Raw genomic sequence first — 16,647 nt, forward strand, 5'->3', positions numbered from 1 at the left:
CAATGAAGGTAAATATCAGTCAAAGATTTTAATGTTAGCGAAATTACCTTTCTGCCAGGAAGGACACTGGCTGAATGTTACCAGCATAATAGAATTTAAGAAATACTGTCTCTACCAAAGTGCTTTCTGATGAAGGTCAAAGAAAATGTGATTGAATAACTAGAGTATCTAAAGAAGTATACCAATGTTAGGCTTAGTGCAAGGAACTAACAAATACCATGGTACTTCCAGGATGAAATGAAAGGTTAGGAGGCAAAGAGGGAACTATGTGCAATCAGTGTGTATATGACTTGGCATGGATGACACAGTAACTTTTTTTTTTCAAAAAAATCAAGAGTGAGTAAATGAATTGTAAATTTTATAAAAATTTGGCTTGTTGATTGGTACTACTGATATATTTTATTATTCAATAATTTTAAACTTTTTAAAAAGATGTGTATTTTGTCTGTTGTCTGTTGTCTGTATGTTCACTATTTGAGTGCTTGGTGCAAAAGGAGACCAGAAGAGGGCGCCAGGTCCAGCGGAACTGGCATTAAGGGCAGTTGTGAGCAGCCAGGTCGTTGCTGGTCTCATATAACCCAGGCTGGCCAGGAACTCACTAAGTAGCTGTGGATGGCTTTGAACCTAGTGCTGGGATTACTGTTCTTGTTTGACACAGTGATCCTTTTCAAACCCAGAGACTTTTATATATTACACCAACACCCTACTGCCTCAACTGCAATCCCAGTTCCAATCCAAGGCTAAATGAATGAATGTAAGACATCTTAATTTTCTAAATTATTGTTACAATTTGATTATAGTTACAAATTTTTATAGTACTTAGCACTGAGTCCAGGCTTGTATGTGTGCTAGACAAGAGCTCTGACACTGAGGCATATCTCAACCCCACTTTCCACACTTTCTTTTCAGAGAGTGTGTCATTAGATTGCCTACCGATATCTTGAGGTTACTGTCACTTCTCAGCCACAGAGTAGCTTAGAACACAGGTCTGTACCACCAAGCCTAACTCCTTCTCCTTTACATTTGAGGAGTGGAGGAAAGGACATACAAAGAAGGGAAGCAGTTTCATGGGCAAGTTTTGAATTTGATTTGGATCATCATTGAACATATAGTGAATATATAAACATTTATTAGTTATTTCCACTAAAAAAGCTTAGAAACAAAAACTGAAAGAGTAGAAAGGGCACCAACAGTGTTGACTTCAAGGAGCACATATCATTAGATCAGTGGTTTTAAAACTTCCTAATGCTGTGACCCTTTAATATACTTCCTTATGTCATGGTGACCTTCAATCATAAAATTATTTGGTTACCTCATAACTATAATTTAGCTTCTGTTGTGAATTGTAATATAAATATCTGTTTATTCCAATGGCCTTAAGTGACCCCCGTGAAAGGGTTGTCTGACCCTTCAAAGGGGTCACAACCTGCTGTATTAAAGAAAAGAAGCACTGCATTGAAGAAAAGAAGCCTTACAGAATTGGGACTGTAAAGCTCGCCTGCATCTGTCAGACAAAAAGGAAGTCCCCAAAGTCTGCTAAGTTATGGAAAAAGTACTCAGTAGACACTGAAAGAGATTCCTCTGAGCAGGGAGAAGGAGAGGTGAATGCCAGTCAGTGCATTTGAGTGAAGCCAATCAACCACCCCCACAAGTGCACATACAGGATTGGTAGGTTTATGAAGGCCATACTTTTCTTTCCTAAGAAGTGGTTACTTGGCCAGGAATCATGTACACAGTAGTTCTACTCTAAAATCTAGTTCTAGCTGTCAGTTTGGAAGTATCTAACACAAAAAGAAGGCTGGAATAATTTGTGTGTACAATCAGCAACTTTAGACTAGATCACTCTGCAGGCCAAATGTCCTCTGCTCTTACCAAATAAATTGTGACACAAGAAGGGAATACAGTGGAAGTTTAAAGAATAAAAAAAAATTGAAAGTCACAAGAAAATAAAAAAATAAAATATAGTGCTAGAAAAATACACAATGGCGGAAAACACTAAATGAAAGACATGATCGTTAGAATGGATGCTTTTACTAACGGAAATGAGTAGAAGTTGTGTTTAAAATGAAATCCATAAAGGAGTCTGCCAATATGGCCAACAAAGTTCAATTTTTTTTTCTTTTGGTTACTGGTTAATTAGTGTTCATGCTGTAATGTATTTTTTTTTTTTTTGTACCATGCATTTGACTTGTGTGACTTCCTTCACATTTTTGATTAGTCACTTAAAAATATCAGTCTTTGAATATGCAATTTTGACTCTTTATCATATGTCAGACTCTACTAGTAGTAAACATTAATAGCACAGTTAATACCAGTGAGAATTGTGTTAGATCGTGTGGACAGCGGGGAAAGTGCAAGAAATGCATTGAGGAGTAATTGGGAAATATCCCTGACCTGTCTATGGAAGTCAACATAAGCTTTGTGGATGGTGTTGCCTTAGTTGAGGTCTGCAGAATGAGTCTGATAAAGATCTGGCAGATGGGTATTATAAATCTCTACAAGGAAAAGGGATTTATATGGCACTAGCTAGACGTATGAGAGAAAAACAGCTATTTACTGGAAATGGAAGGAAGTAATTCTGAATGAGAAGGAACATGTAACTGGGAAGGATACAGGATTCTTGAAGATTTGGAGAGAAACAGCTAGATTTGAACTGCACATAAAGTAATGTTTCAGAAACTGGTCTACATTTTAAACAGAGAGGTAGCTTCACATTTGGGTCTTAGAAAGATTATTTTACTAAATTATAGGGTTCACTCATAGGACAGACTGTTAATAGTGGTGCCGGTAAGAGCAGTGATCATAGGGAGACCAAATCGCTATCTATGATGACTATGGCATGAGCCGAAGTGAGAGATAGTACTTGCTGGAAGGATGGTTTGGGGTTACAGGAAAGGCAGAATGCACGCAGCTTAAGTGGAGTTGTGAGTCCTGTCATTAGAGAAGTGGGTGATAGCTTGGGTGGAAGGAGTGAAGGAAAAGAGTCAGTGTGAGATATCTTCATGGCGTGGCCACCCTTAATGTTCATGTTGTTTGCATGAACATGCCATGTCATTTACAGAGGGATAAAAATTAAACAGCCAATGAACGTCAACAGTGAGAAGAAAACGGATGCCGTTGATGTTGTTGTGCTTCCTGAGACACTGATGATTGCATATAAGCATTTAAGGAGCAAAGGTGCAATCCGGCCCCTGCAGTTCAATTTCAGATTGTCCCCACTTGGAAGATGGTTTAAGTTACAGGATGGTGTGTGATTCCCCACGAGGAGAGAGAAACAATGAGGAGACCATATCTCATTGCTGGCTTCTGAAGAGCTCTAGCATCTCATTGATGGTCAGAAAAAGAGTCACCCACACAGGTGCCTGCAAAGGACCACCCCGGATGTGGAGGTTGTCATAGAAACCAAGGGAAAAATAATGTTGCACTGAGGAATATTTGACACTGCCAATTAAAGTCAGGAAAATGATAATCTAAGAGGTGTACATTAGATCCAGCAAAAAATAAATTCCAGGTCAGCATTTTAAACCTAAGCTTTACCAAATGTCATGTTCATTTAAATGCATCTACTTTGAGAGGTGAGGAAAGGAAAGCTCATGCCACTGTGTTGATTTAGCATGCTTCTTTTACTTCAGAAATAAACAGCTTTTCCCTGACCTGTCACTAATATCATTCCCAGTTCCATTTCTTAACTTACACAATGTAGCTCAAACAGGCAAGATTTTTACCATCACCTGCTGTGGGCTACAAAGTGTCCCTGGAAAATATCATTTGCACCCATCTTTCCTCTGTAACCCGCCATTCTTGGAACGGCCATCCAATAGCACATGAGTACTCATGGGAACAAAATATCCTGTCAAATAACACTATTCACTATGTGCTCTTTACAGAAGGGGTTTAGATAAATAAATAAAGCTTATTGCGTTCAGCCACAACACTAATTTAAAAATCCTGACTCGCTCAGTAACTCAGGCTGCTTCCTTACCCGCATGGTTTCCACAACTAGAAAGTGAGGAAAGTGAGCTTGCGAAAGGAAAGGATTGGCAACCAACCTGGGCAATGCACAATAGAACAGGGGCACACTCCCCCCCCCCTGTGTGAATGTAGTCACTGAAGGCAGGAGGAAGATCTGGAAAATTCTCTCTTAAACCAGCAGTTCTCAGGCTGTGGGTTACAGCCCCATTCGAGGGGGTCAAAAGATCCTTTTAAAGGGCTCTCCTAAGAACATCAGAAATATCAGACATTTACATTGCCGGTTCTTAACAGCAGCAAAATTGCATTTATAACATAGCAATGAAAATATGGTCTTATGGTTGGGGTCACCACAACCTGAGGAACTTTATCAAAGGATCACAACATTAGGGAGGTTCAGAACCCCTTCTCTAGAGACTAGATATTATACATATGCTACACGGTGACACATTCTATGGGGCACACTCAACAGAACACCTTACCTCAGTTTACTGCCGCAATGGTGGCATCGGAAGCAAGATTTATGAAAATTCTGCTTGTCTGCTATAAGACACTCCATTGGATAAACTGTTTTTTGACAAATTATGCAAATTTCCTTGTCTTGGATCAGCAGTTTCTAAAAATTAAAAAAAAATGTATAAAGGCTTATATATTTCTACTTTCAATAATAATTATAAACACATAAGAAAGCCAATAATCAGTGGACTTGGGGAGGGGCATGCATGCAGAAAGGGGAGGGAGGGTGGGATCGGGAGGGGAGGAGGGAGGGGCTTATGGGGGGATACAAAATGAATAAAGTGTAATTAATAAAAAGTTAAAAAAAGAAAGCCAATAATGCAGTAACTAGCCATGCAGATAAAGTGAAAATATGGTAATAATTTTCTTTCTGTCTTTGTATGTGGAGAGTGTATATTAGCAGAGAGTTTGAGGATCTGGCACAAAAAGGTAATGCTTTGACTATGTATACCTTATGTATACCTTGGCTTATTAAATAACAAACACATAAACATGTATTATGCTGACTTATGTTAATATATTAAAGAGGCTAGGGAACTTTCTGAAAATGCATCATTTCAACCAACTAAACTTTCCATACATATAAATTTTCATACACTATTTTGATTTTTAAAACTCTATGAATAAATTCTAAAGTATGTAAATTTTATAGACAGGAACTTGTATAACGTTTGATTAAACATCTTCTCAACAATTCTAAGCTTCCCTCATGACACCAGCCATGAACTGTCTTGTGATGACACTCTCCCATCCATGAAATGTGCAGCTGCCTGTACCCCTTTCCTAACCGCCTTTAGATTTTATAGCCTTTTGGATCCGTACATCTGCACTTTGTGTTTTCTCTGCTTCTCTTACTCAGTGTCTACAGTCACTTCCCATTGCTGTCCGGTGAAGGGCAGTCCTCATAAATAACAGTAGTTACCTCACTAAACAGGGTATCTATGGAGGCTTACAATGGACATAGATGTACCAATTAAATATGGGTTTTAACTTTCACTATATTCTTCTGAGACTAACTTAGCTTTTGTATTTGTCACCTAGGAAAGCAAGTATGTCAAGATTCTTCATGCAAAACCTGCTCTAATGCTTATACTCTGAATTTCTGTGATTGAGAGGATCCCTTTGCCATTTTGATTCCAGTAGGGACATATTTCTGTTTTTAACACCAGCTTCTTTGTGTTGTCTATGGTTTTTAAGTCTCTTAACAAAGACTGAACATTTGAAATGAGACAGCTTTGCTTAATTATGCCAGAAGCAAACACATTAAGAAACCATATTAAGTTGATTAACTAGACACATATGTTATAAATATGAGAGGCATAATTATTAATTTCAGTGGTTTTTTATTTTTAAGTTTGCTATTTCTGTCAATCTGTCTAAAAGAATGGACTATCTTAATGATGCCTATTAATTACGTCCAATCCTTCTTATCATGAAGCCTCATTAATTGTAAAAAGTGTGGAAGAAAAAACGAAGTGAGCTATTTTCTGATGTTAAAAGTATCATGTACTATGTTCAAATGATTTTAATCCCTCATTTATGAACACAATCAAGTTTTAACAGGTACTGTTTATCCTCATCTAAGAATGAGGTCAACTGAATTGTCATTTGGGGTTTATGTTCAGAAAGGTGAAAATATCACTTATAGAAAACATTGGTTTCAGTGGATTTTGTTCTCTCAGCTCAGTACCAGCAGCTAAAATGTCTAATGTTACACCTACACTGTTATCAGACTGATGAAAATTCCCTACAGCATGTATGCATACTGTGAGTTCTGTCTGGGGCTATCACTAAGGTGTATGGAATTCAATGTCAAGGCTACTAAAGCCCGCAGGTAAAACTTATCTAGACTGGGCTAAAGGTTTTGATCTGATACCGCCATAAGCAACTGAATAAAGTCAATTTTTACCATGAAATTTTAATAATGAGTTGGTTCTATAGCAATGTATAGTACTAAAAACCACTGCAATGATTATGATGATGCTTTCCTCAAACTCTTATTTAACTTGAGTTTGAAGAACAGGGTTCAGTAATGCATACTGCAGATCATAGTAGATGTTAATATAAAGAAGAAAGCAATGAAAGCAAGGACAGCAGAGAATCCTGAAACCTACAGGAGTAGCTAGCTGTTAGTCCCAGCTTGTTACTTGGTTATTTCCACACAGTATTTTAATTGCAAATCATCTGGCTGTGGCACACATGCTTTCACGTGGGTTATTCTTTCACATCCGTCAATCTCATTTACCGCTCTTAAAGGCAGACTGCTCCTGGAAGGCCCTGCTCATTTCAGTTGCATGAACAACCCTTTCACTCTCCTGCCACGTCTTTTGGAAATCCCTCCTGAAGTTTGTGGGTGAATCGGCAATGTCTAGGATATGGCCAGCAATCACGTCTTCATAGGTCGGGGGGGCATGCTTGAAATCAAAGCCAGATCTGGCAGCTTCTGAGCTACAGCTACGTGATGACGAGGTTGCTATCTCTGACCCAACAATCTGACGGTCGTATGCATCCACGCCTAAGAAATGTTCACTCAGAAGCGTCGCTTCAGAACGAACCCTGGGTTGCATTGCAGGAAGTTTTTCTTGGTGCTCTCTAGGATGTCTGTAAGAAAAGCCTGTAAAATTAGCATTTCCAGAAGATGCTAATCCAAATTCCTCCTTACAGAATGTGTGATTCTCTTGCTTCATGTTGTGGTTTATTTCACCATTTGCATAAGCTCTTCTATCATTCTTTGCTCCGAAAACTGGGCCGTTCTCAAATTCCCTAAACCATCTGTTTATTTCATTTTCGTGGCCATTCAGAAAATGTTCAGCCGTTTGAACAGTTTGATTGGTGGCTTCAAATCTTTCCATGTGCTCTGATAGGCGAGGCCCTTCCACCTTGCGTACTATTTCAACTGCATCGTAGCTTTCAGTCTCTGGCATTGCTCTGTTGATGGAATTCGTTTCGTCTTTACGAACATAAGCCTCCCTTTTTCCTATTTTCCTCACTGACTCTTGAGTGTCTACAGATTCTCTGAAGGACTCACTGACTGCACGGTTTACGTTTACAGGTATTGTGATGGTGGGTGGAGAGTCCCCTCCACGGCTTTCAATCTTAATTTGCCTGCGGAGTGTGGCCGGAGACACGACAACTTGAGATCTCTTCTGTACGATTGGAACCGGGGTCCCCGGGGGACAGGGGAGGGTGCCTTTGGCTAACCTGGCTGTGGTGTCTTTGAGTTTGACAAGTTGTTCTGAGCCACCCCTCGGTGGGGATGGGGACGTGCATGTTCTGTGAAGACGTGGTGTTTGCTCCGAGGGTCTTCTCTTCGGAGGTTCAGTACAACTGTTCTTTTTAGGGGACTGAGAAAGCTCACCCTTACTGGGGGTTTCTGCCCGGCGGGCAGTCGACTCGATTGTAATGAAAGTCGGTGATGGCGGGCGAGTTTTCAAAGAGGGAGGAGGCGTCTTACTATCTTCTCCATTAGCTTCCTGATGTGTTTTAGCAAGATTCTGAGTTGCTGCCTCATGATGGGTTGCTACCTGGTGGTGTGTTAATTTTTCTTCTACAATTTTACTTTCTTTCTGCTCAGTGCATTTATTAGAGCTGGCATTAACATTAGACACTTTCAATGACATTTCATTAAGATTGGTAGGTTTATCTCCCTGCTTTCCTGTTGGGGAGGCCATCATAGCTGTTTGAATTATATGTTCGCAGTGAACCAGCATATCCTCCGCTTGGGTTTTAATATGTGTTATTTCTTCTTTGACTTTTTCGAAATTATTCTCCATGGCAACACGAACTCCATATTCTCTTTTTTCCTCACTTATCAGCCACACTGGAACAATATTTAACAGAGTCTGAAATGTTTTAAGGCCGCTCTCATTTGACTCTGCTTCAAATTGTTTTACTCTAGACAAAATCTGCTGTAGGTCTTCACGTTTCCTCAGGAATTCCAATATATTTATGTTACATTTTCCATCATCCCGCTGGGATTCCTTCACAGAGAAAAATGAAGATTTGTTCTGTTTCATCTCTTGCTTTGAATCCTCAGTGTTAGAGAAGACATGTCTCTCTCGTATGCCCTCATCTCTAAGACGTTCTTTCTCCTGCATGGCATTATGCAGCTGGGACAGTTTTTCATGCTCAGTTGTACTTCCAGAAGTTTGTGTTTGTGTCTGGTGAAAATTCTGAACCTGTGAGTCCAGATGTGCATCGGTAATCTTTTGTTGGACTAACCTTGATACTCTCTGCTCCTGCAAACCTCCTTGCTTTCTTTCAACCATTAATTGGTCTTCTTTGGAAATGCTCATTGAGGAGTCCTGATTTTTTCCTTCACTCCCTAGGACATTCCCTCTGTCAGCACCCCCAAATGCCCTCTGCTTCTTGGGAACTGTTTGGAGCTTACTTTTATGAGATTTCTCTCCATATTCTTTAGGCATTTGTATAGTCACCCTTTTCTCTGTTTTAGGTAAGGGAAGATGTTTATCAGGCACAGATTGCTTATTATCATACTGTGTACCTGCTTGGGTTTTCTTGAGTTCCTGATTCATTTGAACGTCTACCTCACATTGCTTTATATGACTTTCGGAACTGAGATCTGTTTCACTCTGATGTAGAGTGGGAAGCTTGATAGTTTTTACTTTGAAACTTGGGGAAATGGGTTTGCTCTGGGGAAAGGACAGCTTCTCCAGGTGTTGCTCAAGCCTTTGCTTTGTCTCACCTTCCTTGTGACTCTGGTTAAGTTCGCAAGCTGATTTCGCTTGGAAGGTATCCCTTGAGCTCTGTATGCCTTCCTTTCTCAGGGAAAGTTTATCTTCTGAAGCTTCGAGAACGTGCTGGAGCCTCTCAGTAGCAACTGTCAATAGGGAAGCTGTGGAGCAATGTATGTCAGAGCATGTGTCTGCAAGCACAGTCCTGTTCTTACAGTCCAGGTTGGGTTGTGCCCTAGTAAAGTCTGAATCCTTTCTGGGTGTGGAGATTGCTTCTGCTGCTTTTTGTAACTCTCTTTCTTTCTCCTCCTCTGATAAACTTTGGTGGTGGATTTCTTTTTTGATGATGCTTTGGCAAGAACTCTCTCGTCTCTGTTTCTCAAGCTCTTCTCTTTGTTGTCTGTATTTTTCTTCAGCAATCATTAAAGGTGTCTTAAATTTTCTCATGTAAGGCTTTGGACTTTGTTGCTCTGAACCTGATGGCAATGAGTGGGATTTAACAAGAGGTGCTGTCTGCTTTCCCTTGGGTGCTGGGATTTCTGGAACTGTCTGAGAAAGTGAGTTTGCAGAGTGGATCGGCAGCTGTTTTCTTTCATCAAGACTGTTTCTGAGTACTTCCTGCTTTGTCTTTGTGTGCTCGCTGCTCATTGCCATCATTGATCTTTTCTGATCCTTTGAGAGGGAAGTTTTAACTTGCATATCTGACATAGATCTTTCCACTTCACCATTGGGGGAATACTGACCCATTTTATCTTTAATTCTCTTGGGAAGTTTAGGTTTGGGGAGTGTAGGTGGTGGGGATTTTCCTGTTAGGATTTTAGTCTGTGAGTGAAGCTGATGAGAATCCAAGGCTTCCTTTTGGGAAGACTTTTGTATGAATGCCTCGCTGTGGTTTTCCAGAAGAGAAGAGGAAAGAAGATGTACTGATTGAGATGCAGTTGGCAGAGGTGGAGGAAGGAGAGATGCTGGTAGACCTTCTTGTTCAGATTTCTCACCTACTGATGGTGGAGGAAGAGGGAGGTTCGGGAAGCTTTCCAATTCAGTCCTTGTCTTCTCTGTGGATGATGATGGAGGAAACTCATTTTTTTCAGGCAGGAACATTAAAGGTGGTGGAGGAGGGAGAGGAAATTCAATTTCAGATGATGCATTGGAAGGTGGAGGAGGAGGGGGAGATGGAGGTGGAAGGGAATCCTCATTTTCCTTCATGCCACATTCAGGGTGAAGGTTGATTGGATTAAGTGACCTCTCCATTGCCATTTTTAACTCTTTGGTAGTATTTGTCTTCATTAGGAAGTCCTGGTTTTCTAGACAAACATCAATTTTCTGTTTTTTGTCAGTTGCCCGAAATTTTTTATGGCTCTTCCCAGAGACTCTCACTCCTGGTACATTGTGAACATCCTCATAGACAGGCAAGGGCTGAAGGCTCATGGCATTTTTCTTTGTGTCGTTATTAGAGTACTGCTTTTCCTGACTTAGCAAGGTTGGCTTCTGAAAGTCGCTTGTCGTCCTATGCATTTCTCCAGCTGTACTGTTGGCTAGATGGTGGCTGTGATCTGGTCTATAACTTTGAATCTCTGCTGGTATATTGTTTTTGGTATTTTCTTGACTCTTCCCATAAGAATCCTGGAACTGAGACTTCCGGTGGTCATTCCCTAGTTCACAGGTTTGAGTCTGCTGCTTCCTAAATGTTTTATCCACAGACTGTGAGGAGCGAAAGACGTTGTCCTTTGGTTCTCTTACATTCTCAGATTCCTTGGTTTTGAGCCTTTCCCTCATGGATGTGGCTGCAGTCAACTGTTTGCTCCTGTGGTCACCCCTACGCAGATACTCTTTGCTGTCAGTCCAGACGCCCATTCTTTCACTCATGTCTAGGACGTTTTTCATAGCTCTGTGTTCTGAGTTAGACATTCTCCTAAGGCTTTTCTCAAGAGCATCATTGTTTTGTTCACGATCAATGACAATCTTTACAGTGCCCTTGGGTGCTTTGAAAAGATTAGCTTCAGTTTTTTCTTCTGTTAAAGACAGATGGCAGGATTTCTGCGTAGTTTCATCAAGAGTGCCTGGTCCTGTTTGCTGCATGACCGCTGGCTCAACTGGTCCTGGCACTGGTTGAAGAAGACATTTTTTGTCTCTCTGGACAGCTGCTGGATGAATCCCTAATTTTTGTTTTTCTGAGAATCCTACCATCCTAGGTAATACATCTTCTTTGATTATTCCTTCTTTATCAACTTCTTTGAAACCCCTTTGTGCTTCTTTCAAAGATCTTAATGATGTTTCAAGATCATCTAGTATCAGCTCTTTTTTCAATATTTCAGTCCTTGTATTTGTAGCCTTTTCTAAGAACTCAATAGCTTTCCCAATATCACTAGAGACACCACCAGATTGCTTAGATTCTTTCTGTCTGTCTCTTGACTCCTTAAGTGACTTGAGTGTGGCTAGCTGGTCATCTTTCACAATTTCTTCTGTTTTAGCCACTGTTTTCTGATTCGTGGCCTGGTTGAGAGAATTCAAGCTTGATTTCACATCACCTTTTATAATCTCTTCTTTTGCTGTTTTGTAAGCTGAACTCTGAGGCTCCGTCATGAAGACTTTAACTGTATTATGCACATCCCCAGGGATGATGTCAGTTTCACTAACAGTACATTGAAATGGAGACTGTCTTTTCTTTAGTAAGAATTTTGTACCCTCAACATCACCACCAATTATGTCTTCCTCTCCTTCTTGCTTTCTAGCTGTGAGTGTTTCATTTGACCCTGTTTGGAGTTGTTTGAGGTAATCCAAAGCTCCAGTTTCTATGCATGTTGTGAAGAACTGAACATTTCCCCTCTCTGAGGCATCGATTTTTGTCCTTTCAGATATTTTACCATTTGATGTAGAAGATAACAGATTATGAATGGTGCGTTTCACATCACCTCCTATGATGCCCTCACGCTCAGTCTTTTCACCAGCATTTTCATGAAGAAGACAATAGATAGTCATGTTAATATCTCCCTTTTCATCTTCTTGAATCAATATGCCTTTCTTTGCACATCTTTCCTCTGAGAACAGCTTTTTTATTGCTTGTTTTACATCCCCTCTCACTATCTCTTCCTTTTCAGCATGAAATTCAGTTGATCTGTTTAATAATTGAGTTTTAGCCAAATTAACATTTCCCTTCTCCTCTTCACTGACAAATATCCCTTTCTTTGTATAGTCTCTTTGGGAAAGTAAGTTCATCATTATGTTTCTGAGATCAGCCCTGATAACTTCTTCTTTTTGTATCTCAGGCGCTTTTTGGTTCATAAGTTTGTATTTTGCCATTCTGACATCCCCAATTTCATCAGCTTCAATGATAATTCCAGGAGCTTCAATAACTCTTTGAGAATAGAGGTCTTCCAACGTTTCTTTAATACTTTTACCAATGATTTCTACCTTTTCTATTCTAGTTTCATTAAATTCATGAAAAGGTGTTGTTTCAAAGAGCCACGTAGTTGTCTTGACATCTGATGGAGGAATTTCTTCCTTGATTATTTTTGTGTCACTTTCATCTACTTCCTTAATAGAATCCAAAGTTTGGTTTTCAAAAAGCCACACTGCTTGCTTAACATCACCTTTTTGCACATCTTCTTGCTTAACCGTCTTGATATTTTCATATCTGGACCCTTCTCCCAACTCATCTATGCTGTGAGTTTCAAAGAGCCAAGTAGAAGTCTTAACATTGCCCTTTTGTGCTTCACTGACACTTACTGTTCGTATATAATTCTTTTTATCAACACTTTCAGACTCAAAGAATTGTTTACTCATCTCCACATTGCCTCCTTGAATACACTCAACAGTGGGCACAATACTATGTGATTTGTCTGAAATCTTATCCAGTGGTTGAGTTTCAAATCTGTATCTGACAGAACTCACATCCCCTTTCTGAATGTCTTCCTGAGTGACAGATTTAATAACATATATATCTTCTGACTCATTGATTGAATCTAGTGGCTTTGTTTCAAAGAGCCACCTTGTTCCGCGTACATCTCCATGAATTACTTCTTCTTTCTTAACTGTCGTCACTTCATGGTAAAACCCTTCTTGATCTTGAATTGCATAGAGTGGTTGTGTTTCAAAGAGCATTTTGTAGCTTTTTACATCACCTTTTATTACTTCTTCAGTATTTGTTTCCCTGGTGCTGATGCCATCAGATTCTTCTTTTATCTCATCTAAAGAAAATGTCTCAAAAATGAAGCACCTCTTTCTCACATCCCCGCCTTGTATGTCTGTCACTGTCTTAACCAATCTATCACCTTCTCGATTTTCTTTTATCATATCAATAGGTTGGTTTTCAAATAGCCACCTACAACTTAAAACATTGCCTTTCTGAATGTCTTCAGTTTTTAGGGTTTTGATCTTGTTCAAAACATTCACTGAACTGCAACTTAAAGAGTCTAAGGACTGATTTTCAAATTTGTACTTCATGCCAGAGACGTCCCCAGATTGTATATCTGCCTCCACAGGCTTGATGTCTTTCCCCTCATTCCCCTGTATGCTATCTAGATTTTCTGTCTCAAAAAGAAAACATGCTGTTCGAACATCCCCACCTTGTATCTCTTCCTGCTTTACAGTTTGCACTTTGTCTGTTGCTCCAGAGTTTTCTTTTATGGCATCAAGTGGCTGAGTTTCAAAAAGCCAGGTACAGGTTCTAACATCACCTTTTTGAATATCTCCAATGTTGGTCATCACGGAAGCTCTTTCATAAAGAGACTCCATAGGTTGGGTCTCAAATAACCATTTGCAGGTTTTGACATCCCCTTTAACAATATCTATAGTTTGTTCAGTTTTGCTCTCTGTTTCTTCCACATTGCTAAAATATTTAATTGAATCAAGAGGCTGGGTTTCAAACAACCACCTAGCAGATTTCACATTCCCTGCCTGTATTTCTTGAGCAGATATTCCTCTAATTATCTGAAATTTATGAAGACTTTTATCAAATTGGTCAATAGGCCTTGTTTCAAAAAGCCATCTACAGCTTCTCACATCACCTCTTAGTATTTCTTCTTGCTGGACTGTCTTTACTTGGTGGTATTTTCCAAGATGGTCTTGAATGGCATACAGTGGGGTTGTCTCAAAGAGAGATTTATTCAACTTCACAGTCCCTCCTGTGACTCCTTCTATCTCAACTTGATGAGATGAATCAACCTTAATTAAATTATTGGATTCAAAGATATATGCATAGTCCTTTACATGACCTCTGTCAACTGCCTCTAGCCTCACTGTCCGTGTATACTCTTTCTTATCTTCCCTAATATCTTCTAAACGTTGAGTTTCAAAAACCCATTTTTGGTGCTTAACATCTCCCTTTTCTTCTTCAGAAGTGGTGATTTTTTGAAGCTTTCCAACATCAGGACTGTCTTTTAAAACCTCTATGGGAAGTGTTTCAAATAGATGTTTGGTGGTCTTTACGTCACCCCCTATTCTCTCTTCGGGTGATACAGTATCTGCATCAGGAACTTCCTTTAAAATGTCCAATGGCTGCGTTTCAAACATCCAACACTTTTTCGAAACATCTGTACCTATGGCTGCTTCTTTTTTTGGGACAACTTCGTCTGACTCTTCTTTGATTTTCTCTAGTGGTTGAGTTTCAAACAACCACTTTGCTCTACTCACCCCACCTTTGATATTTTCTTCCATGGATATTCCTCGAACTACTTTAATTTCTGTGATATCCTTGCTAATTGTGTCCAAAGGCTGTGTTTCAAACATCCAGCGTGCTGTTCTCACATCCCCCCTTTCAACATCTTCTCTATGTACAGTTTTAATTTCTAGCACTTGGCCTGAACCATCTCTAATGACATACAGTGGTTGAGTTTCAAAACACTTTATGCTTCTCTTTACATTTCCTTTAATTTCTTTGAGTTCTGACCTGAGTTGTAATAAGTTAACTTCATCCACTGAGTGAAGCTGTCCAAGTTGATCCAGTTGTTGAGTTTCAAACATGTATCTCACAGTCTTGACATCTCCTCCAGTTATGTCCTTTATAGCAGTATATTCTGTTTCTTCTTGACTCTGATGCATTTTGTTCATAGAGTCTAAAGGCCTTGTTTCAAACATCCATCTTGCTGTGCAAACATCTCCTCTAGCTAGCTCGGGAATTTTCTCAGTGTTTCCTTCAGTGTCAGCAGAAGGAACCCCCAGGGCATCTATTGGCTGAGTTTCAAACATCCAAGTAGTGTACTTCACATCACCCCCCGCGATGAGTTCTTGGTCAGCAATGCCTTTGGAAGCATACCCTTCCTCTGTAGAGCCATTGTTGATAGAATCTAAAGGCTGATTCTCAAAAATCCATCTCATTGACTGCACCTCTCCTTTCAGAATTTCATCCCACTCCAGGTTTTCTCTTTCTGAGTTCAGATCTTTCTGAGAACTGTCATTCGTATTCTCAAAAACATACCGAGCCTGTTGCACATCTGCTGAAACTGAATTTCCTGAGTTGATCTGGCTAGAAACAATTTCTGAAACCTCATTGATGTAATCTTTTTCTAAGTTTTTTCTTAACTCAGGATGGATATGTTTATATAAACGGTTTAATTCATACAAATTTCTTTGTTTGGAATATAAATCTTTGGGGATTGGTAGTTTTCTAGGGGAGCTGGGGAATTCAGGGGACTGGGAAAATGCTGTTGCATCCATTGGTGTCTGAAGTACATCAAGTGGGGGAGGAGGAAATTCTTCCATCTTTCCTGAAGAAATACCATTAATTTGTGCCAGGGCTGTAGAAGTGAGACTATGATTACTATAACTTGAGGTTGAAGTTTCCTTCCTCTGGCTGGTTGAAGTGTAAGAACAGGCACCCACAGCTGATGATGGCTTTAAGGTTTCTTCACTGTCATTTTTCATCTTTAAGGGAGAGAAAATCAAAACTTATAACAATGATTGTGGTATGGAGATTTCCTGAATCCCACCTTTCACCTGTCCATGGCAGGATTCTGTTGCGATGACTTCCTTGAAAAACAGGTATGCATTGTATTTAAACCTACTTGGGAAAATACTTAATATGTGTTAACAAATATTCTATTTTTAATAATAATGTTGTTTCATCAACAAATGACTCAGCACTCAGCCTTTTAACATTAATATGTCTTTTTTGTTTTGTTTTGTTTTTGCTTTCGAGACAGAATCTCTATTTGTAGCATTGGCAAACCTTGAACTCACAGATATCTTCCTGCCTCTGTCTCACAAATTCTGGGATTAAACATATATGCCCAGTTTAACATTTATACATACTCTTAATTTCCCCTCTTTACTCAATGAGCAGAATAAAGAAAGAAGAAAATCTTCAGAAAAGGAGAAAAGTCTTGAAGTGTTTTGTGGAGGTTTTGTTTTCTGTGGCATTTAAAGCAGAGCATGTAACCATCGTAATTCAGAACTAACTTAATTATTTTATTTCATGTTAGATACTTTAACATGTACATAGTTTTCTTCATCCATGTTGCCCAGTTGTTGG

At 39.5% G+C, this 16,647-nt stretch overlaps 1 protein-coding gene across 1 annotated transcript in view; it reads right to left on the bottom strand.

Moving 5' to 3' along the window:
• Positions 1 to 4,490: 4,490 nt before the first annotated feature.
• The window catches only part of Xirp2 (xin actin binding repeat containing 2), a 336,814-nt gene continuing 324,657 nt past the window's right edge, over positions 4,491 to 16,647 (bottom strand). The window contains exons 9-10 of the mRNA XM_055600574.1: positions 6,731 to 16,040; positions 4,491 to 4,585 (exon numbers count right to left, since the gene is read on the bottom strand). Of these exons, the coding sequence (XP_055456549.1) occupies positions 4,491 to 4,585; positions 6,731 to 16,040 (9,405 nt within the window). The remainder of the gene's footprint in view (positions 4,586 to 6,730; positions 16,041 to 16,647) is intronic.

The sequence above is a fragment of the Psammomys obesus genome, unplaced genomic scaffold (genome assembly GCF_907164565.1).
Source record: "Psammomys obesus unplaced genomic scaffold, mPsaObe1.curated_primary_1811, whole genome shotgun sequence".
NCBI lineage: Eukaryota > Metazoa > Chordata > Mammalia > Rodentia > Muridae > Psammomys > Psammomys obesus.